Source organism: Zootoca vivipara, chromosome 6, assembly GCF_965207765.1.
Source record: "Zootoca vivipara chromosome 6, rZooViv2.hap1.1, whole genome shotgun sequence".
Lineage (NCBI taxonomy): Eukaryota > Metazoa > Chordata > Lepidosauria > Squamata > Lacertidae > Zootoca > Zootoca vivipara.
In genome coordinates this window covers 67,307,484-67,331,640 of record NC_142589.1, presented here as the reverse complement: position 1 = coordinate 67,331,640, position 24,157 = coordinate 67,307,484, and the positions used below count along the sequence as shown (strand labels likewise).

The window sequence follows — 24,157 nt, the reverse complement described above, 5'->3', positions numbered from 1 at the left end:
AGCAGCAACTCTAGAATTGCCTGCCAGGAGTGGCTTGTCCTGGGCCTACCTTCTTCTTGGCATATAAGGTTCTTTGTTTCCCAGGCCTTTAAAAAAAACATCAGCCTCTCCCAGATTATATGAGTGGCTGCTGCTACTGCATTTTGGGGCTTAAAAGTTTGCAAAAGTGGCCCCATCTTTCAGGTCAAATTCATGACGTTAAGTCACATGTTTATTCTGGATGTTTCGTTTTAAAGCAGAAGCAAACAAATTTCTTGGGCGGGGCAGGAAAGTACAGGAAAAACAGCTGGGAGGGAAGGAGAGTTTCAATAGGAAATCTGTTCGAGGTCCCGGTTCAGCTCAGGAATGCTTTTGCTCCAACATAAAAGTAGCCAGGTTAAGCACACTTGCTGAAACACATGGCTAATAGAAACTGGAGTTTAGCCCTTAAGTGTGCTAACCTATATGAGCTGTGCCACAGGCTCACGATATCATGCTAGGGGCTTTCAACTGGTTGATTGGCTTTTGTGTTAACTATTTATGGACCCTGCTGTTCCACTCAGTGGTGCTCAGGGCACCAGCAATAATGCAAATTCAATCAAACAGAATAAGGATAAAAAGCCTTATCTTGCATGACCCAATTGTGGAATACCATTTGCTGGCTGAATTGAAACAAATAGGCATTTGTCTGTTTTCAAATGACTCATCTAAGGACTCTTTACTATCAGAGCAGATGAGGACCTCAAGAATTCATCTGCCTAAGTGCTGGGAGAAAAGGGCAAGTTCATTCTTCTTAGGCGTAATAAAGTTTCCCCGGGGTGTGTTCTTTGCAGCAGACAGCATCACCTACTGTTGATTTGCACAAAGAACTTGATAACTCAGGTGCACATTCTATATTATATCACACTGCGGTTGGGTTGAAAAGCTGGAGAGAGGAAGGTCCTATTAAAAGGTTTCTTCCTCTTTTGGAGACAAGGCACGATTTCCATAAAGCTCTACTGTATATGCACAGTGTGAAGCAAACTTCCTGTCAGAAGTTTCCATTCTCTCTAGTATTTTAGATCTGCGGCAGCTTAATGGCAGGAGTGACAGAATGCTATTGGGCTTGTGACTGGCTGGTGGCCTTCCCTTCATGGAGACAGTGGATAATAATAATAATAATAATAATAATAATAATAATAATAATAATAATGTTTATTTATACCCCGCCCTTCCCAGTCAAGACCGGGCTCAGGGCGGCTAACAACAAATAATATCAACACAAATATAAAAGAAACATTTCAGTTAAAACAACAGAATAATACAATGTTAAAATTCAATTTTAAAATTAAAAATCTACGAATAAGATAAAACCATTATAAATAAAACCTTAGGGGAGGGTAACCGTGGGGTCAGACTGCGTCAGTCCGAAGGCCAAACGAAACAGCTCTGTCTTGCAGGCCCTACGAAAAGATGACAAATCCCGCAGGGCCCTAGTCTCCTGGGACAGAGCGTTCCACCAGGTCGGGGCCAGTACTGAGAAGGCCCTGGTCCTGGTCGAGGCCAGCCTAGCCACCTTGTGACTCGGGATCTCCAATATGTTATTATTTGTGGACCGTAATGTCCTCTGCGGGGCATACCGGGAGAGGCGGTCCCGTAGGTACGAGGGTCCTAAGCCGCATAAGATAGAGAGGAGTTTTTCTCCCTCTCGTGACACCAGAATTCATGGACATCCAAAGGTTGGAAGATTCAGGACAGATAAAAGTAAGTACAGGCCAGCCTCTGGTCTGACTCAGCAAGGCCTCATCTGATGTTCTTATGACAGGAAGACCCCATGCTCTGGTATTCTGAGAGAAAATATTCTCTGCTCATTCCCTCCACATTCTGCACAGACTAACGGTGAAGTCATTCTGCAATTATGGAGCCTTCACATAGCCAAAACAGCACTACCCACAAGAAAATGGTGTCAGCCGATTTGGGTGAACCACTGTTAGGCAAGCAGGGATTCAATTGTAATACAGCCAATTTAATGCATGCTGTACGTGACTGAAAGCAGAGAGAATGAATGGGTAGCGGGAAATGCTTTAGTGGGGCTCCCAGTTAAAATAAAAATAAGTCATCCCTGTATGGTGGAAAAAGTGTTGCTGTACATATCCCTAGATAGCCTAAGGTGTACAGGCAGTAAAACAAAGCATGAAGACAGTGTTGGGTGTTGTAAAAGAGTTGTGATGTCTGTGAAGAAGTGGAGGAATTTGCTGATAGAGGAATCTATGGCTTTGTTCTTCCTCAAGCCTGTCCCTGTGAAGTTACTTTTGCTCTTCTGCTTATGTGGCTTCATTTCTGCGCATGTGTAAAGCAAAGGCAAGGGAACGCCTCTCTAGAAGCCTGCGTGATTTATAGGCCTGTGGACTCCACTTTTGTGGGCTGCTGCTGTTCTGCCCCAAGGGCCATAAATCTCATGTCAAACATCTCACAACTGGTGCGGCTAATTGAAGAAAATCCACTAAACCCGGCAGCTACCTAAGGAACGGAGGAAGACGGAAGCCTACTCAAACTGTGGTTTGTGGAAGCACTTCAAAATCCTTCAAATTAGCATGCTTTGGGTTTGGGCTCCTTTCGCTTTAAACTGAAGGCCCAACTCAACAGCTCTGCTCATGCGTTGGGCATTCCAGTGGGTAAGGAATGGGACTGTGCTGCTTGCCCCCTGCTCCTGATGGCGCACCCCCAGATTAACCCCCCATCCACCCACTCCCAGCGCACGGGTGTCTTGAAACCAACCCACTAAACACGAGCAGGTGTTCATGCATAAGGGTTCCTTTGCCAATCAATCAACTGTGTTGATTGCAAGGACATGGGAGTAGGGGGCTACCCCGGGGATGTTATGTTGAGGGTGGGACCACAACACAGCCCTGCTCCAACTTCAACATGTGAGTGCCCTTTATACCCAAATAACTCGGGAATATGGCTGAAGTTATGCAGGAAGGGCACATCCAATTTTTAATGAAAAATAGTTGCAGGAGGCTGTGACCTGGGGGAAGGAATGCGAGAGGGAGGTTCAGTGGCACAATACTCATATCCTTTCCCCTATGAGTGAAAAAGCAGGTTGGGATAAAGTTTGAGAAGAAAAACAGCTGAAGAGGAAAGGATTAAGCAGCCGCTTTCTCTCTTTTTCACTATCCCTCCCCCCATCCCTCCACTCAAACCTGCAGCCTCCCACAGCTGCTTTCACTCGAAAAAGAAAATACAGGAGACTATTAATGTGCCAGTTGAATAAAAATTTGTTTGCACTTGAGCCCTAGATCAGGGGTTTTTTTTAATAACAATAATCAGGCTCAACAATTTGAACATCTGAAACACATTGCTGTAACAACACCGGAAGCATTTTATCTTTAACTACATCAAGTGAGTGGGGAGGGAGAACAATTCCACCTAGAAATGTGGGGCACATGTTTGTGGCTCCTATAAAGAAGAACCTGGGACTGGTGTGCCAGTTTGTAAGGCTGTTCATGGAACAGGCTCTGAGAATGGGCCATTTGGTGACATAAAGCCAGCAGCAAGTAGAAGCTTCATTGAAGCTAAGGGTTTAAGTCACTCAATGGGACAAGAACGTCAGAACAGAACAAGAGAGAGGAAACAGCAAGGGAATGAATAAAAGTCTCCAAAAGTGCATTATAAACTAATTAACTATGGCCTAACAAGGTTCAGGTTCTAGGATCCTGTGTCAGTTGCCCAACAAGGGATGGCTAAGATGATCTTGCATAGATAGCACCTGACTCAATCAAGGGACAGCTAAAGCAATGAAGCTTACAGAATTATTTGAGCTGTCTCCTGAAGACAAAATAAAGCCTATTGGCTACAGCGAGGAGGTCAGCGCCACAGTCTTCCCTTGTAAAGTTTCCTCTCCTTTAATGCCACAATGAAGAATGCAACAGGTATACAGGTTGAGGGATGCCTTGCACACATACAACTCTTCCAAGTCAATATGGGGTGTCACAGGAGATTTAAAAAACCCAGGATGGGGTGCATTTTTCTAAGAGTGCGCCAAGGGCTGTAGCAACCATAACCTGTATCTGAAATGAACATCTGCAAGGGTGGATGCAACCTGTAGCAGTCTTGTTTTTGGTGGACTCCAACTCTCATCAGCTCCAGCCAGCATGGCCAAGGATGCTGAGAGTTGTAATCCAGAAACATCTGGTGGGCCACAGGTTACCCACCTCTGGCCAAGAAGCATGGAAACCACATTCCAGGCCTCATCTTCTAGGCTTAGCCCATGCTGGTGATCCTGGAGGCAGCTTTAACATGTACCTGTGCCCCCACCCAGGTGATACATGAGTTGCAATGAGGCCAACAACACTCCTGTGAAGATCAGCATGTGATGACATGAATTCCTTAGAGCGGGGATAGCCAACGTAGTGCCCTTGAGATGTTGCTGGCTACAACTCCCATCACTCCTTCTGTTGGCCATGTTTGCTGGGATTAATAACATCTGGAGAGCAACGTGTTGTCTACCCCAGCCGTAAGAGGGACACCATATGGGAAAAATAAACGACGGTGATGCGATCAACCATCTCCCCTCCAATCCCACTGCCCTGTATGATGTCCCTGCAAAGCTAGAAAATACTCTTACATTAAAAAAATAATGTTCAAAGGCAGGCCTGGGGTCATCTTGACAGGTACAGACCAAAATATGGGTACACACACACACCCCAGAACTCCTCTCGCCTCTCTAGTAATAAGTCTTGGCCACGTGGGACACAACATATAGCTGGGCTCACAAACAGCTGTCCCCAAGAGTCCCATTTCCTTGATGCTGTGCAATCTCTGAAGAGCCAGCAAAGAAGCTTTGTGCAAGTCCATATGCCCGACGGTTGACATGTCCCCGTATAGCCTCTTGGTCACCATGACCTCGTACAACCAGCTGCCGGAAAGCTGGCACGCCTTTGCCGGCTGGCTCTCTATTGTCTATTTCATCACCAGTGACCGGGACTGCAGCCTGCAAAGTAGGGTGCAAACATTTGTAGTAGACGCTTCTCAAAAGGATCCCGGCTACGTAGCAGGGCAGGGCTGCGTAGAGCGCATGGGCCACATGGTGGGAGTCGTAGTTCAAGGGAAGGGTGTTCCAGAGCCATGAGACAGCAAGGATGGCGCTGTCAACCAAGAGGAATGTGTAGTAGATTGCAGAACGGTAGCATGTCTTCCCCTCGGCCACATTGAACCAGCAGAAGTAGAGAATGACGGCCACCACAGCCCGATAAGGCCACTCGAAGGCGGCGCATTCCATGAAGTCTGTACCTTGCAACGTGACCCAGAGAAACATGGCAGACCAGACCGCCAGGAAATGGAGGGAAATGTAGTTCGGGAAGACCACCACGAAGAGCGCCAGGCACAGAATGCGAGGGCACACCAACAGGAAGTTCCAAAGGAAGTAGATGGTGGAGGACCGGCGGCCCAGCTTGTGCTTCTCCCGCAAGAAGCTGCGCAGGGTTTGGTGATAGTCCAAGAGGGCCCAGGCGATACACAGGAAAGAGGTGCAAATCCCAAGTACTGAAATGAGAGGAGGGGAGAGAGAGCAGTAGGCACAAGGAACAGCCTGAGGAAGAGACCAACACAAAGACAGGCATTGGTGCTACTAGGAAGAACATGCAGCCTGCTGACATTCTCAAGTTGCATGTAAAAATAGTAAGATGCCAGTCCTTAAGACTGAAAGCATGCATTTGAAACTATATGGGCGATATCTGAGATGCCAGGGCGGGTGACAAAGTGTACAGAGGGCACTTACAAAACCACAGAATTGTAGAGCTGGAAGGGGTACCTGTGGGTCATCTAGTCCACCCCCCTGCAATGCAGGAATCTCAACGAAAGCATCCATGACAGACGGCCACTTCCATAACCTCCTGTAGTCTTGGGGCAGGTTTTTAGTGCCCTGAACCAAACTATGTGATGTTGGGTCGGTAACTGTCTCTCAGTCTGACCCATCTTGCAGGGTGGTTGTGAAGATAAAAAAAAATAAGATGGAAGAGAATAGAATATGCTGCCCTTATCTCATAGACAGTGTGAACTAGCAGAAGTAGCCAAAAATAATGGCTAACAAATGCATGTTTATGGCCTTTAAAATAGCCTTTGGGGGGGTGGATTAGTGAGGTGCTGTTGTTGTTGTTATGTTATGCATTTTGTGTTTTTTTCTACTGTAAACCACCCTCTGATCTTCCTATGAAGGGCGGCATATAAATTTAATAAATACTAATAATTTTGCTATTAGTGCATGTGATATATACAAGTCACCTGGGGTAGTCCTATTTTCTCTGTACCTTTTAAACTGGTCTGTTGCCCTCAGGGGTGAAGTAATCTTCAGCTGCCCACCCATCCAGCTTCTCCACAAGGAATGGGAGATGCCACCTTGTCCTCTGCCTCAGCAAAATGCCTTGGGTTGCCCCCAGCAGAGTGGGTTGGGGTGTTAAAGCAGGGTGGGTGGGGGTGGGGGTGACCTCATTGGAATGTTTTTGTTTATTTGTTTATCTTTAAATAAATACATTGTTAGGTTTAATACCTGCCCTTCACCATAAGGTCTCAGCGCAGGCCATAATGACATAAAATATAACAGTAAAAACAATTTAAAAACAAATCAGAACCACAATTACGGTGGGTCCTAAAATATACATCTCGAGTGCCAAAAGCTGCATAATGAAGGTGCCAAACACACCTCTGCAGGGAGGGAATGCCACAACTCAGGGGCCGCCACAGAGAATGCCCTCTCTTGCCACTAAGCCACCACAAACTCCAGAGGGTGGAGGAACTACTAAGAGGGCGCTCACTCTCTGCTGATCTTAACATCTGAGAGGAAAGAAGGCAATCTTTCAGATATTGGGGGGCAGAGCCATTTAGGGCTTTAAACACTAGTCTGTTGCCCTCAGTTCGTTGTTTTCCTCCAGCTACATGAAATGGGAGAGACCCATCTTCTTCTTCGCCTCAGCTAGCAAAATGTCTTGGGCCATGGTTTGAGACAGGCACCTGGTTGCTCACTGCGAGATTGGATGCTGGACCAGTGGGAACTTAATAGCCTGATCCAACAAGGCTTTTCTTGTCTTTTTATTGGATTTAAACTGAAACGAGCTACACAAACCACACAAGGAAACTTCTGGAACCAAACAAACCAGTCCTTTACCCTGCGCCCTTCTAGACGGACACTCACCCTGAAATATCTCTGCTTTCTTTGTGCATAGGATAATGTAGAGCCCCAGGACAAGCTGAGGGGCACTTTCCAGGAAGGTCTCAAAGAGGCGCAAGAAGCTGATGTCATGCGACAGGAAAACAGCATAAGCGATATCTTTGTCTGCTTTCGTCCGGCACACGCGGAAGCCCACCTTCAGAACATAGAAACACCTGCGCAAAGGGAAGGCAACACAAAATTCTTAGGGTGGCTCATGAAGGAGAGCAAATGTGGGGGTGGCGGGTAGGCTGTTGTTCCAGCTCAAATCCTCACGAGGCCCCAAACCATACAGTAGAGTGACCCTGGGGTAGTCTCTCTCTCTCTCTCTCTCTGCCTCACCTACCTCATAAGGTTGTTGTGAGGCTAATAAACAGGAAATATCTTCGTGAGAAGGGCGGGCCATAAGAATGCAATAAATGTTGCATGCCACCCCAATCTCTGAGCGATGAGAGATTCAAGCAGCGAGAGATTCAAGACACTTACCTACGGTTCAGTTTCCTTGGAATGACACTACCCACACAAAAGTATGAGCTATCAGCAGACTCAAGGGAATCCCAAGGTTTTTAAAAAAACACACACATTTGCATAGGTGAAAACAACTCTCAGGGTTTTTGATCTGAGGCAATCCAGTCAGATGGGTGGCATATAAAAACTACAATTATTATTATTATTATCCACATAAGTTAAATAAGGATGATCACACTCAGTGAGCATGGAATGCTGATTGACTGTTGGGGGGAAATGGAAACTGGGCAGGGAAGGAAAGGAAAGCTAATTGTCTGGAACACAGAGCAGGACACGCCACACTGCAGCATTTTGTTGCAGGCCTCACCTGCCAATATTTTACTTGTAGTATTTGTCTGATTAACACTCTAATCACCCTACATTCTAGGAGGTAAGATCAATCCTCCTTGCGTAGCCCAGTCTCCAAACTTATGTTGGTATAGAATCACAGATTATTTTGCTGGGTTCCATAAATTAAAAACAGACCTAAATGAGGGGCGGGGGGCTTTGGTCCTAGGAAAAGAGGACTCCCACATCCGATCACAGAACTTCATGGTACTTGCTCCCCGAGTACCTTGCAGCAAGGGACACAGCATCCCTGATTGTCCTTACCTGTACAGGTAGCCCAGCTGTAGGATGTGTAACACAAGGAGGGTCCGCCGTGTGGGCAGTGCTTCCATCAGCTCTGGGGGGTCACTCCAGTACCAGGCGCAGCTGAAGAACTGCGTTGCCAGCGACGACAAAGCCAACAGCCCCAACACCAGCCCACCCCAGTGGTAGTCCCCAGCCTTCAAGTAGCTGGCGGCCACCCATGCGTCAGCGCCCAGGTCCACCAGAAATGCAGCCGTGCCCATCAAGGCAAAGGCTAGGTCCCAATAACGGTAGCGAGGTGGCCAAGGTGCGTTGCAGCTGGGACCACAGCCGGACCATGCCATGGTTTTGGGGCCAACAGGTCCAAAGTGGGTCTGCAGCCTCTAGTGCCAACCCCGGCGGGGTGTGTGTGCGGGCTGCAACCTCGCTGCTGCTATTCACTAGAAAAGGGACACCGGTCCCCCACCTCAATTGCATCAAAAAAAATTCTAAAATGAAGTGAGAGCAACTTAACTAAGGCTTGCTTAATGTCTCCTCCTTTCACGTGGGTGGTCTCCCTCCCAGTCGTCTCTTTTGGGGGAGGTATAGAGTCCAGGAAAAGGGTCTTTCCAGGGACAACCCCCCCCTTTATTTAAAAAAAAATCCCCTACAACTTCCAAGAAATCCTTCCTTCCTGGACTCTTCCGAGGGCGTCTCTCTGAGCCGCTATGTCCGGCCTGCTCCGCCTCCTCCGACTGCTTCCCCGCGACTAGCTGACCCTACATGCTCCCCAGTTCTCCTCCTCCTCAGTCCTGGATCCCGCGGGATCCTTCCTTCCTCGACGACGGAAAGGGATTCGCTCTGGGTTGGTCGCCGGCCGATCTCCATGGCACCGTCACCCCGCCTTCCTCCTCCTCCTCTTTTGGTCTCTTCCCGCGCTGCAGGCCCACCAGAAACTTTTGCAAGACGGAGCGGGCTGTTTCCCTCCACCTCCTACCGGCTTCCAAGCCCTCCTTGGGCCGGGCCGAACCGAGCCGAGCCTCCTTGGGCGGGGAGGCAGCATAGCAAGCGGGACAGAGCACGCCCATCACCCGCCCAGCAAGAGGGCAGGCCTTCTTCTCTCTCCAGGGCCCCACTCGCCGTCTAGCCTTGAATAGACGTCGGTTGCTTTGCTGGTTCTTGTGCAACTGGCCTTGGGGAAATCACACACACCAAGCTAAAAATGGATAAGTCATGGCTCCGTTAGCTGAGATTCCGTTATGTGACCCATTCATGTGCATATCTTCATTTTTATTGCATTTTATTTTTTAGAGGTTGTAGAAAGATTATTGCTACAACCTCTAAAAAATAAAATGCAATAAAAATCAAGTTGTACAGTACTTGGAACGAAACGTCAATGATTCCCCCCCCCTACTTTTTCTAAGTATATATTTTGATTTTACGGAGGGTAGCGTACATGGAAACTCAAAGAATTGTAGAGTTGGAAGGGACCACGGGGATCATCTAGTCCAACCCCCTGCAATGCAGGAATCTTTTGCCCCATGTGGGGCTCAAAACCACAACCCTGAGATTATGAGTCTCATGCTCTACCCAACTGAGCTATCCCATATACTCAATACCTTCATGCTTTATCCTCATAACAGCCCTGCGAGGCAGCTTAGGCGAAAAGATTAACACCAGCACGTGTGTACAGACTCCTTGAATGTTATATGTGTGTGTGTATGGTATCAAATGTGACTAGCCATACCGCAGTGCTTATCAATGTCACCCAGGAGGCATTTGAAACCTGGGGTCTCTGGGGTCCTAATCCCAAATGTTTAATTGCTACACTGCTCTGTCTGCAGGAAAAACCCTTCCTCTGGTTTGGAAACAGCTGAAGGCAAAAGCCTATGTGGTAAGATGTCACAATACATACCCTGTGGCTTGGACTTTAAACGTGCAGTCTCTGTGACGAGCATTTGGATACCTCCCTCTTGTTCCTTCATGGTTCCGATTTGGTTGCATTTGTGTTTGCACTTACCAACTACATTCGTTATTAGAGAGTAATGAATCAATTTTTTATTTAAAAAATCTGTGGCACATTCCCCTTTACATTGTATGCCACACCCTTCTATCACATTATATACCCCTTAGAAAAGTAGGCAGCACATGGGTAAAGTAAAAGCAGAAAGTAACACCAAAAAGGTATTCATCCTGTATTCAAACTGTTCCAATCACTCTTGATACATTCCCTAGAAACAAGGACATCGCTTGTTCTACTTTGTATTTGTTTTCTTAGTTTCAATTACCAGACAAATACAGATTTTCATATATATTACAGACATTGCTAAAAAGAATAATATTTAGCTTTTGGAGATGTGCATTTTATTTTCTTACACACTCTTGTTCCTTGTGTTCCGACTACTCCCAGGTTAGTTACATACACACCATTAGAACAAGATAACATAACATAATAAGTGTTTTTTTTTGTTCAGGCCAATGGCCCAACTTGTCCAGCATACTGGTCTGAACAGTGACCAATTCAAAGCACATCCCTTCCAAGAATCATGAGAACCATAGTTCACTATAATCCTCAGCACCCTTAGCAGACTACAATTCCCAGAATTCTTTGGGGGAAGTTGTGTGCTTTAAATGTTCTTTAAATGTACGGTGTGAATACAGCCTTAAAGCCTGGAGGTTTCTTTTGCCAGGGCTTCAAAGCACCACATACCACAGAGGACAAAAACAGGTCACCTGGAATCATGACGCCAGGTGATTTACAGATGGGCAGCTCCACCCATATGCCAAACCTGGCCTGGGCAGGGAAAGATAAGAATCCAGCCCACCAGGCAGACGCAGTTCCCCACCCCTGTTGCAAAGGCAGTGGTGCAATTAGGTTATTTTAGACTTTGGACTTAATGGTGTTATGGGCCTGCTAGGAGAGGATATTATCTAGTTATCCAGGAAAAACAAATAAATAGGGAACAGATGAATAGTTGTGCACAGCATAATTTCAAGGCCAGAGGAATTAAAAGTATTCAGAAACTTCAAATGATAGTACAGGACACAGCAGCTCAAATTTTGTTAGGCGCTTCAGGACATATATTTGGTCATCATCTTGGGCTTAATGCACATAGCTTCCCTGCCCACCCCAAATCCTGGGAACCATAGTATACTCCCCACAGAGTAAACAGGTGTCCCACATAAAAATTTAAGAATATAAGAACCCTGCTAGATTGGCCAAGACCCATCTAATCCAGCAGACTGTTCTAACAGTGGCCAGCCAAATGCCTGTGTGAAGCCTGAGTTCAACAGCAACTCTTCTCGCTTGTGTTTTCCAGCAACTGGCATTCAGAGGTGTATCACCCCAAACCGTGGAAGTAGAACATAGCCATTCTGGCTAGTAGATATTGATAGCCTTATCACTCACGAGTTCATCTAATCTTCTTTTTTAAGTCATCCACATTAGTGGCCATCACTACATCTTCTGGGAGCAAATCACACAGTTGTGTGAAGAAGTTATTTCTGTTATCTTCCAACATTCAGCATCATTGGATGTCCCCCCCCCTCTCTTCCTTTTCCCCCACTCCCCCCCAACTATGCATAGTTTTATTCACCTTTGTCATGTCACCTCTTATTTCTCTTCTCTCTAAACCAAAAAGCCCCAAATACTGTAACCGTAGATCCATTCCCGTGATCATTTCAGTTCCTCTTTTCCAAACTTTCCCCAGGCAGCGTTCCAAGTGGCAGTCACACCACAAGACTTGTATGACAACAGTATAATATTGGCAATTTTATTTCCTAATGACCCCTTGCATGGAATTCACTCCCCCCCCCCCCAAGCTGCTGCAGATTGGGTCAAGGACATCTTCATCGAGCTATCTACTATGACCCAAGCACTTGTTCAGTGCCAGTTCAGAGCAAAAAAGCATTCATGTGAAATTAGACATTTTTTGCCCCACTGTGCATCATTTTACACTTGGTTTACATTGAATTCCATTTGCCATTTTACTGCCCATTCCCCCAGTTGGAAAACTCCTTTGGGAACTCCTTGCGAGAGGAGACCACGCTAAGCTTTGTTTCTTATTCTGCTAAAATGATCTTGCCTGATGCTGGAATGATGTTGTCATAATCCTGTGCTCAGACAGTCCAAGAGCCCATGCAAGGAGGTGAGCTACAATAGCCAGCCATTTGTATGCATACTTTCAAGCCTAGGTTTGCCAAAGCGAAACAAACCCAAACCCCAAGAAGGGTGATCTCCTTAGGATGCTGAGGCCTGTGGCAGTCGTTGCATCCTGTGCTTTTTCTGTGTAGAAGCCGGGTGCCCATGCTCATATCTTGGTTCATTCAAGGCTCTCAAAGGCCTAGACTGAGTAACAAGCCCCATCACGCAGCAAAACAACAGAAGACCCAACCCTGGGATTGAAGGCACTGCTGCAGCACTTCTGGCTTGAATACACTGGTGGTATTTTGCAAAATCGACCTCCCTGATGGCACAGATGTGGTCGGTCTGGCAGGCGTCGTCACAGTCCGAAAGGTCGTATTGAACTGAGTTATACCGGTAGTATTTCTGTAAGTGGCTTTGGTCTTTCTCAAGCTTCTCCACCAGCAGCTGCATGGAGCGGACGGAACCATCTGGGACCTGGAAAGCTTCTGTCAGGCTGTACTCTTTCTCCCATTCAGGGGCCCCCATGTTAGCATGTGTGAGGTTTAAATAATAAGTTACCATATCCTGAAATGGAAGAGAGGACACTGTGAGTCAAAGGTGGGTGCTAGGAACGAAGCATTTGGTTTTAACTTATTTTGACTGACTAAAACGGTGCAGCAGATTAATCAGGCAGTAAATTAGTTTTCTAATGCAGAACTCTTTAAAACACAAGAACGTATACAATGAGCAGGCATTGTTTTAGAAAAGGTATTCCCCGCCCCAGACTCATGGAAACTTTTGGAAGGGCTTACTGAACTATAGGGACTAGGGTTAGTCTTGCAAAAAACAAATGACAACAAAAGCCACCCTTCCCCTCTGCAGGGAGGTGGGACCAATTCGGATGGTCCGCCCCCGCCACTTAATGGATCCAAATGGTTTCCAGAGAGTGGTAGGGGATGCTTTATCCCATGTTGATGGCCTTTCAGCCGATTCCCTGGTGGCCCGCTGGAATGTGGAGTTAACCAGGGCTATTGACTGTCTGGCTCCGAAAAGCCCTCTCCGATTGCATGGAGCTCGGACAGCTCCATGGTTTTCCATGGATCTGAGGGCAATGAAACAATCGCTGAGATGGCTAGAGCGCCGGTGGCGGATAACTCCTTCTGAAGCTGACTGGACACGGGTTAGAGCTCAATGTTGAGCCTACCAAGTGGTGGTAGCGACGGCGAAGAAGACTTTCTTCACCGCCTCTATTGCATCTGCAGAAAACAGCAGCAGGAGACTCTTTCATGTGGTTCGCAATTTAGCAGAACCACCTGCTCCATCGGGGCCCAGCTTGGGCCACATGATCTCCTGCAATGATTTTGCAAAGTTTTTTGCAGATAAAGTCGCTCAGATTCAGGAAGAGGTAGACTCCACTGTGGGAGCAGGACCAGGGTGAGGGAGTGCTAGACTCCTGTCTAGTCAAATTGCATGGGATCAGTTTCAATCTGTTACCTCCGAGGATGTAGACAGGCTGCTTGGATGAGTGAAACCAATCACCTGTCTCCTTGATCAGGGCAGTCTCGAGCAGGTCGGGCGCCCTGGCGCTGAGGCGTGGAGATCGCTCCGGCGCCGCTGCCTGCGCAGCATGGCTTTTTAGAAGACATCTGAAGGCAGCCCTGTTTAGGGAAGCTTTTAATCTTTAAGAAATTAGTGTATTTTAATATTTCTGTTGGAAGCCGCCCAGAGTGGTTGGGGAAACCCAGCCAGATGGGGGGTATAAATATATTTATTATTATTATTATTATTATTATTATTATTATTATTATTATTATTTATCCTAAGCTGCTTTGTATGTTCTTTATGCTAAAAAAACCAACAGCTGGCTGCCATTATTGTTTTAAAATGTTTTACAATAAAATACAATAAAAAATCTCCCTGTCTCTGTCTCGCTCAATGAACATATACACGCCAACTACCTCTTCTAAGATGGTGTCTGCTGCAACATGCAGGTGCATTTTTAAAAACAGGTAATTAAAAACAATGGCTTAAGCATTTTAATGCAAGAAACAAGGTAAATAAAAGCCCACATGAGCAGGACTTTGCCAGCTGTGGCTGTCTTCATGGCATCTACTGCCTTGTTGGCACTATGTAATGCAGTCCAGGGCAAAGATAGTCACAGCCAATCTCTGCAGAAGGCTGATCCACTTCTCTCGTCTTTACTGGGCAGGATTAATAACTCTGCCAGAATGCTCTCCCTCCATGGCCTCATGTCGCCCTCGACATGAGCACTTGCTTTACTAGAGACAAATGCAAGCAAACGACGGTGCCCCCTACCTTCACCAGCAGGGTGTCACGGTCATAGGTGAAGACCCGGATGCCAGGGTTGTTGGCCCCATTGTGCACGCCCGGTAAGGTTGTTTTCCATGGTGTTACTCCTGGAGCTAAAAACATGACGCTGATGGGAGAACCTGGAAGAAAAGGCAATTTGTTTAGTCGTTTAGTCGTGTCCGACTCTTCGTGACCCCATGGACCATAGCACGCCAGGCACTCCTGTCTTGCACTGCCAGAAAAGGCAATATTAAACTTAAATTAGACTGCTTTCCAACAACTGAGTATTTGGGGTGGAACAGGCATGTTCTGGTCACTCTTAATGAGGTAGCAGCAGGATATAGTGATCCTCCTGCCATGTATTCCCTGCTCAGAGCTCCAACTTCATTTTATTACACAATGGAAGAACTGCAACCATTTCTGCCAAGTGTAGACAACCCCATTGTACAGCTGTTTCAGCCTATACAGGGGGTTAATTGCCTGTAGAGATAGTGCTGTAGGCATTTCCTTCTTTATGGTCTACCACTCCTCTTCCTGCCAACCTAGCAGTTCGAAAGCACGTAAAAGGGCAAGTAGATAAATAGGTACCGTTCTGGCGGGAAGGTAAATGGCGTTTCTGTGTGCTGTTCTGGTTCGCCAGAAGCTGCTTTGTCATGCTGGCCACATGACCTGGAAGCTGTACACTGGCTCCCTCAGCCAGTAAAGCGAGAAGAGCACCACAACCCCAGAGTCATCCACGACTGGACCTAATGGTCAGGGGTCCCTTTACCTTTACTCCTCTTTCCAAAACAACTCTATCACCTTAACCCTTTCATTCCCAAGTAATACTGTCTTATATTCATTCTGCCCTCTCTGCTGTGTGGGGCTATCATGCTTGGTGGAGTATTTAACCCTTTTCAGTCCCAAAGAAAATTGGCCCTCTCCAGCATCTGTGGCTGGAGTGCCCAGTTTGTTACAGAGGTTGTTTTTGTTTTTGTTTACAGATGTCCGGAAGCAGAGTTGCTATTTCACTTCCAGCTTAAAACACAATAGCAATGTCCATGGAATGTCATTAAATTATTAATATCATTTGTACTTTTTAAACTGCTGGTTTTAATTATATTTTGAATTTTTAAAAACTTGCTTCTAACTTTGGCTGATACTGATTATTCTGATGTATATGTTATCATTTGATTTTTTTTGTAAGCCGCTTAGAGGTTTCATTTGCAGTTAAGCGGAATACAAATAAAATAAATGAAAAGAAAATGGTGAAAAGAAGGAGCAGATCCAAGGGGGGACAGCAGACTTTCACCAAACCATGCTGGACCTTTGATGCCAGCCCAGTCCTGGTTCTATTGAAAAGCAGTGTAAAAGCAACCTGACAGCCTACAGTGGATTTCTGAACTTGTAGGCATAGGAAGCTGCTGTATATTGAGTCAGACCATTGGTCTATCTAGCTCAGTATTGCCTACACTGACTGGTAGTGGCCCACCAAGGTTTCATATGGGAGTCTCTCAAAGTCCTATATGGATATGCCGAGGATTGAACCTGGGACCCTCTGCAGGCAAGCCAGATGCTCTACCACTGAGCTATGGCCCTTCCTATGGCACCAGGGGGGGGGGGATGTACCTGTGTTACTGTAAAACATCCTAAAGCTATCAGTGTGATGATGCCCAAAGAACTGTGCCACGATCACTCCATGATGCTTCTGAATTATTTCGGTATATCTCTGGTTAAAGTGTTCTCGGAACCAAGGCTTGCCCCGTTTCTTTTCAAAGAAGCCAGGAGGGACGTGCCCAATAATATAGACCTGTAAAGAGAAGGAGAGAAGGAGGAAAACATGCTGAAGTCCAAGTGGACAGGGCAGTCGGGCCTGCTTGGCAATACATTTGTGTACAGCCCAAATACCCACCAGGTAGCTATAGGTTAATAAATAACCTCCCAGCCTCAGTGCCTCATCTGTGCAATGGGAAATATAGTGATCGGCTTTACTATGAAAGCGATGACAAACCTAGACAGCATCTTAAAAAGCAGAGACATAACCTTGCCGACAAAGGTCTGCATAGTTAAAGCTATGGTTTTCCCAGTAGTGGAAAGTGTATGGAAGTGAGAGCTGGACCATAAAGAAGGCTGATCGCCGAAGAATTGATGCTTTTGAATTATGGTGCTGGAGGAGACTCTTGAGCAGGCATCCCCAAACTGCGGCCCTCCAGATGTTTTGGCCTACAACTCCCATGATCCCTAGCTAACAGGACCAGTGGTCGGGGAAGATGGGAATTGTAGTCCAAAACATCTGGAGGGCCGAAGTTTGGGGATGCCTGCTCTTGAGAGTCCCATGGACTGCAAGAAGATCAAACCTATCCATTCTTTAGGAAATCAGCCCTGAGTGCTCACTGGAAGGACAGATCCTGAAGCTGAGGCTCCAATACTTTGGCCACCTCATGAGAAGAGAAGACTCCCTGGAAAAGACACCGATGTTGGGAAAGATTGAGGGCACATGGAGAAGGGGACGACAGAGGACGAGATGGTTAGACAGTGTTCTCAAAGCTACTGAGTCTGACGAAACTGCGGGAGACAGTGGAAGACAGGAGTGCCTGGCGTGCTCTGGTCCATGGGGTCACGAAGAGTCAGACATGACTAAATGACTAAACAACAACAGTAGAAATCTCAAAGCAGTTTATCTAAAATACACCTGACATCCTTGGGGAGCTATCGGCACTCCAAACAAGACCTACTGCTACACCTACCTTGGTCCTCTGTTATAAAAATGGCCGCCTCAGCACAAGAAGCTCTGCTGATTGGCTGAGTCTAGCTACCATATTCATCTCCCACAATGCCCTGCAGTAGCACCACTCCAAGGCATTGTGGGAAATAACGATGAGACAAAACACAACCACCTGCCCTTGCCTGTAGTATTCCTTCAAGTGCTGGCACCTGCCCTCGCCAGATAAACCTGAGAGGGCCCACAAACAGACAGGTGGGCCCACTAAGAGGTCATTTTGCTCACAGACCCCTGAAACCTGGAGCCAGCCTCGCTACGGCGGACACATGCCACAGTGCTAAGTATCTGTGATGGAAATTCATATTTCACACAGATTTTACCGAATATATGTCACAGCCCAGTAGAATGGTGCCTGCTTCATTTCACCTAATACTTTCCCTTGACCCCAGTCCATAATACCTGATATCATGCAACCTTGTCCCCCCCCCAAAAAAAACTCTGATACTGTTTCTGTGACCAATCTGTAGTAAAGCCTTCACCAGTCATGCAGCTTTCAACTGGGTAAGCTTATTAGTCCATAAACAATAAGGCAGGTTTAAGGAACCTTTTCTCCTGCTTCTGCTGCCTTGGTCAACGTGTCTTCCAGCCAAAGGAACTGGCCTCCTGGATCTTCCAGGCTGCTGGTTTGATTATTACTGTCATAGTACAAGTTTGTGTTGAGGACAATCATTCGCCTTGGTGGGCCAAGACCAGATAGCATCTGACTGTAGAAAGCACCTGCAAAACAACCAGTAACACAGTTCCATCCATTGTGGTCGATTGTGTTCCCCATGCTATCTCATTTGCACTATACATTTAAAGCAGTACCAGATCACTTTAATCAGCATTGGCTTCCCCTAAATAATGTTGGAACTCTTTTAGCTAATGCCTTTTTTCATTCTTCCTTTTGCTGAAAAGCCAGCAATCTCTCTTTTGAAGAATGGACCAATTAGCACATGTCTATAACAAGTGAACAGAATTTCCAACACCTTGCCTTACTGAACTGTCAAATAGATACTAACCAACTGAATCAGTCACAAAACAAAGAGATGGAAGCTATACAGAACCGAAGATAAGCTACCCTCTAGATCAGTGTTTCCCAAACTTGGGTACCCAACTGTTTTGGACTACAATTCCCATGATCCCTGACCTACCTAGGGCTGGTGGAAGTTGTAGTCCAAAAAAACAGCTGGAGACCCAAGTTTGGGAAACACTGCTCTAGATTTTCAGGGATGGAGAACCTGTGGTGCTCCGGCTGCTGTTGGACTCCATGTCCCATTAGCCCCAGTAAACATAGGCAATGCTCAAGGATGAAAGGAATTGTAGTCCAACCCAGAACAGGCCTGTTCCCACCAGGACAAAAAAATGATGGAATTAAAACTGTGATAGCTCAATGCTGCACAGACCTTTGCATGCAGAAGGTGCCAGGTTCAATCATACACATACCGTAGGAGGCTGCCTTATTTGAAATCAGTCTATTGGCACATCTGGCTCAGTATTTCTACAGAGACTGGCAATGGCAATCTGAGATTTCAGATCTGGAGGTTTTCCCAGGAGGCCTACGGTACCTGGAGATGCTAGAAATTTAACTTAGGGGCCTCCTGTGTGCAAAGCAGGTCTGCTCTACCATGGAGCTACAACACTTCTCTGACATCTTCAGTTAAAAGGATCAGGTAGCAGGTGAAGATAAATATCATGCCAAACCATTTGCAATCAGAGAAGACCAGAGTTTCCCAAACTTGGGTCGCCAGCTGTTTTGGATAGCTCCCATCATCCCTTGCTAGCAGGAGCAGTGGTCAGAGATAGTGGGAACTGCAGTCCAAAAACAGCTGGAGACCCAAGTTTGGGAAGCCCTGGGGAAGTTTGGGAAGACCATACTGTGCTAGACAGGCAATAATCTGGCCTGATACAAAGCAGCTTCTGACATCCCCCTGCTTGTGATCTTTCAGTTTTCTTCTCACCTGCACAGATGGATGCATTTCATTTCGGCCTACTGGATCCCTCTTCAACCTCCCATGACCCGCATCAGTTTCTCAACTGGATCTAGCACGCACCTGCTCTGAATGTTTGCACAGAGCTGTTGCTGAGCCAGTAGCTCCACAGGTCTGCAGTTTCATTGTAGATCCTGTTCTCTTTAACTGGAAATTGATTTTTGGGGTGGAAGTCATGGTTGCCCATTGCAGGATAGACCTGAGTTTCTGGAAGGGATACAAGAAAACAACAGTGCAGTGGGTTTAGAGGCAGAGGAAGAGAAGAGTTTTTGCATCCAGACAGGCTGGAGGTGACTGCAGAACAAACAACTCAATGCTGGCACTAGCATCACTAACTGGAACCTGATTTGTTGTCGCTTACAACAATTAACATTGCAACATTGTCCTAAAATCATAATGTCAGGCAGAATGCAACAGAGGCAAACACTATACAGTATCTACTTGATTTAGCTGGCAAATGGCAGCTTGTGTGAGGGCTGCCAAACCAGCATATCAAGCCATGGTTTGAAGCTGGCTTACAAATCACAATTTGGGCCAACCGTGGTTTACAGATCTGTCTGAATTCATGGTTAAGGGCCATTAAGAGCACCCTGGACACAGGACTGCATTTATAAACTTCTGAAGCAAGGGGCTGAGCAGATGGAACAAGAAAGCAGACAAGCAGCTCTGAGCCTGCAGGCTCAGACCACGACATGGGTTCATAACAATGGTTAGCACAAACCATGGTTTGACATGACGACTCAGCTGAGCCACGGCTATGCTACAGGAAGTGAGGAAAGAGTGCAGCAAGAAAGGCTTACATATATCCTGCTTGTCACTCCGATGTGGGAAGAAATTAATGGGAGCAAGCTGGGATCTAAATATCATTATGTAAAACAGGCGTGGTCAAGGAGGAGCCCTGGGGCTGCAGGTGATCTTTGACCTACTCTGGCTCAACTCACTTTTGGCTCTGCCAACCTGCAACAGATTACCTATAAAGGAATTGCAGACCACTACAGAAAAAAAGGTGCCTCCCCCTGTAAAAAAAACTACCTGGATCATAGAATCATTTGGTATTGAATTTATTAATTTTACTAATACAGAATACACAACCCTACCTACACTTATGGGGTCAGCCCTGCCTGTTCTTGACACTCTTCAAGGAACTACATTCCACAGTTTGGCTCCATTGTTGAAACACACAGGAGACTGAAGACATTCGCCAGCCTTAAATCTTCCTTCCTGCAATTGAAAACCCATTGCTTCTGTTTCTGGATTATTATTTTTTGGGCACAGGCTTCTTACTTCCCAATTGTTCTGGCACACCCTACCTGGAAATACATGTTTGATCAGGTTGGTTAGCTTTTCAATTATCTCCAGCACAGTATCTTCACCCAGTTTCTCATCAGGTACATGAGGAGTGTCGTCTCTGGAAAACAGCACAAAATACTATTTGGTTCGGGGACAAAGATACTGGGAAAAGTAAAATCCCTGGATAGACGTAGAAGAGTTAATAAATCAAGAGCAAAAGATGAACCCAAAGGCCCATCTGGTCCAACATTATTTTATTTTATTTTTTAAATTTATTTTGTCTATTCTGTTGCCAAACAGATGCCTACAGGAAGCCCATAAGCAGGTGGTGAGGGCTCCTCCACTCATAAGCCCCAGCAACTGGTAATACCTGAAGGTAATATGTAGTCATCATAACTAATAGGCCACATTCCCACCATACATTTAAAGCACAATGACACTACTCTAAACAGTCATGGATTCCCCCAAAGAATTCTGGGGCCTGTAGTTTGTTAAGGGTGGACAAAGTTGTTAGGAGACCCCTAGTTCCCTCACAGAGCTACAATTCTCAGAGCAGCTTAACAATCCCTCTTCACAAGGAACTCTGACCATTGTAGCTCTGTGAGAGGAATATGGGCCTCCTAACAATTCTCTGCACCCTTAACAAATTACAGTTCCCAGGATTTTTTTTTTGTGGGGAAGCCATGCCTGTTTAAAGCGGGAGTTAAAGTGGTGGGAGTTGCAATTCAGCAACATCTGGAAGGGCAAAGGATCCCCACACCTGGCTTATACAAAGGTTGGCCAAACTGAGTGGGGAATAAAGTGGCAAAGAAGAAAGTCGCATTTGTTGTGTTCACGGCAAAAGACAACAATGCACAAGCGCTTCCTTACCCAGTCCAGAGAAGGAAGTCTGGGTTCGGGAGGACCTGCTTCATAGCATAAACAGAAGAGTTGACAAGAATCCACGGAGCATCACACAAGTAATTTCCCCAAGCCCCTGGATTGGCCACTGGTTGGGCGCCAGCAGATGGGCACACCTTCAAGGGGTCTGAGCTCACTTTGTACTGCGGGTCCAGATGAAGGTCTGTGATGTGCCAAAAATAACCTGCTAAGGACAAAAGGATTTTTTTTTAAAAAAAAGGGACCCAAGAGCCCTGCAAGATCACGCCAGTGGCCCATCTAGTCCAGCATCTTGTTCTCACAGGGGCAACCAAGTGCTTGTGGGACCTGAGAGCAACAGCCGAACTTTGCACCATGATTTCCAGAAACTGGTATTCAGGAGCCTACTGCCTCCAACAGTGGAGGCAGAATATTGCCATCAGGATTAATAGCTTGCCATTGGACTCAGCTACACTCGCCGAAGCTACGAACATGAGTCTGACCAAACTGCGGGAGGCAGTGGAAGACAGGGGTGCCTGGCGTGCTCTGGTCCATGGGGTCACGAAGAGTCGGACACGACTAAACGGCTAAACAACAAACAACCACATTATAAACAGAGCAGTTATTTGTTGCCAATAGGATTTTCCACTGAGAGCTTGTATAGCGTTTTTTAATTAGTGTAGATCCAGCCATTGATAGCCTCATGAAATGGTTCCGCTTTTGCTTTAGAAAGTGCTTAGTGAAATCCAGAGCAGGAGTATGCACTCCTGGGCCCTATACAGCCCACAACCAGATTTCATCCAGCCCTCTAGATCAGGGGTCAGCAAACTTTTTCAGCTGTGGGCCGGTCCTCTGTCCCTCAGACCTTGTGGGGGGCCGGACTATATTTTGGAAAAAATATATGAATGAATTCCTATGCCCCACAAATAACCCAGAGATGCATTTTAAATAAAAGGACACATTCTACTCATGTAAAAACATGCTGGTTCCCGGACCGTCTGTGGGCTGGATTTAGAAGGCGATTGGGCCACATCTGGCCCCCGAACCTTAGTTTGGAGACCCCTGCTCTAGATCCTTCCCCTCCCCATCAGCTGTTCTGGGGAGGGGAGGAACTTTTGAGTTGCAGAGGAAGGAGCAAGTTGTAGCTCCTTCCTCTGCAAGATCTGCTGAAAGAAGACCAAAGTACAGAGGGCAAACTATTATTATTTATTAATGCATATATCATGCCATGATAGGCTTCTAAATACGGTAGTTTTAAAAGCCCTGTTACACATGCATTAAAACATAAACATCCATAATTAAAATATGCAATAAACCAATCCTTAATAAAACAACACAGCAATTAAAAGAAATAGACTAGCTGCTACACTAGGGGTGGGGGACCTGTCGCCCTTCTGATGCTGTTAGGGATCCAATGTCCATCAACTTTGGCCATGATAAATTATCTGAATTTAAAACAATTTTAATCTACACAGGTTTGATTCATATACAGATTTCTGCAAGCAATTTCCCCCAAATTAATACATTTTTGTAAGCTATTTTCACTAATGTATGCATTTGAATACACACATTCCCCTAACAGATGCATATTTATGCAGTGCAGTGGTACCTTGGGTTACGAACTTAATTCGTTCCGGAGGTCCGTTCTTAACCCGAGGCGTGCTTTCACTAATGGGGCCTCCTGCTGCCGCCATGCCGCCACCACGCGATTCCCTGGGACAAAGTTCTCAACCCAAGGTACTACTTCCGGGTTAGTGGAGTTTGTAACCCAAAGCGTTTGTAACCCGAGGTACCACTGTATACAGAATTGGGTTGGAGAACTGCATTGTAAAATTCAGATGCGTGTGAATTTCAAAAGATAATTGTGTTTCAGTTCACTTGTGAGTTTGAGGTAGTGGGAACTGGGCAATTTCTCATTAAAACGCAAACAAAACCAAATTCCACCCCCCCTCCATCTCTACACAAAACATGGGGGTAGGAGACACAACCTGATCTTTGGTCTCAAGCAGCAAAACCTCATAGGTTGGCTCTGTGCAACCATGAGCTAGTGCCATGGCTGTCCAGCCTAACTGTGTAACAAACAACCTACCTTCTTCCCTTAAACCCCCACTGCTGAGTTGTTTCCTCTCAACCAACTTGTGCAGCAAAAAGGGTAAGTTACCTGAGGCAGCGGTTGTGGCTCTGCAGTGCATCAAGAGCAACAGGACTCCCAAAAGATCCATCTTTCGCTGCCAGCGATCCCTGGCTGAAGTTCCACGCCTGTAGTCGTAGCTTTGGGGAAAGTTAGCCAGTTCCAATTCAGGCTTGGCTTGCCTCTATCAGATCTCTGACTCACAGGCTCCTTTTGCTGTTGCAGCAACTCTGCTCTGATTCAGAACTGCATCTTCCTGTTTAGCAGAGGGGTTGTAATACTTTTTTTTTAAGGGTGTGAGGCTTGCAGGCTTTTACCAAAGGTGTATGCTAGGACACCGAAGAAGGCAGCTGGCTAGCTGGTAGTTGGTCCTGCTCTCATCTTACAAAGGAACTCTCCAAAAGCGCTTGAAATGTACTCGGAGTCGAGAGTGAATTTCATGCTCTTTATTCAGCTCATAGTCATCAAGGAG

At 46.2% G+C, this 24,157-nt stretch overlaps 2 protein-coding genes across 3 annotated transcripts; both read right to left on the bottom strand.

Moving 5' to 3' along the window:
* Positions 1-3,216: 3,216 nt before the first annotated feature.
* Positions 3,217-9,427, bottom strand: XKR8 (XK related 8). The gene is made up of 3 exons (XM_035116878.3): positions 8,282-9,427; positions 7,148-7,338; positions 3,217-5,502 (listed from the first exon to the last, which is right to left on the bottom strand). Exons 1-3 carry the CDS (start codon positions 8,602-8,604, stop codon positions 4,730-4,732), a joined length of 1,287 nt encoding a protein of 428 aa, XP_034972769.2. The 5' UTR covers positions 8,605-9,427; the 3' UTR covers positions 3,217-4,729.
* A 983-nt stretch (positions 9,428-10,410) lies between these two features.
* On the bottom strand, positions 10,411-23,924 carry SMPDL3B (sphingomyelin phosphodiesterase acid like 3B). 2 transcript variants are annotated; one of them, XM_035116880.3, is made up of 8 exons: positions 23,716-23,924; positions 21,567-21,780; positions 20,717-20,814; positions 19,470-19,613; positions 17,981-18,153; positions 16,284-16,464; positions 14,682-14,815; positions 10,411-12,950 (listed from the first exon to the last, which is right to left on the bottom strand). In XM_035116880.3, the coding sequence occupies exons 1-8, from the start codon at positions 23,774-23,776 to the stop codon at positions 12,480-12,482; spliced, it is 1,476 nt and encodes a 491-aa protein (XP_034972771.1). In that variant the 5' UTR covers positions 23,777-23,924; the 3' UTR covers positions 10,411-12,479. The 2 variants fall into 2 exon arrangements, with proteins under 2 accessions (XP_034972771.1, XP_034972770.1); XM_035116879.3 differs by having other exon boundaries at positions 11,999-12,950; positions 21,567-21,783.
* Between the last annotated feature and the right edge of the window lie 233 nt (positions 23,925-24,157).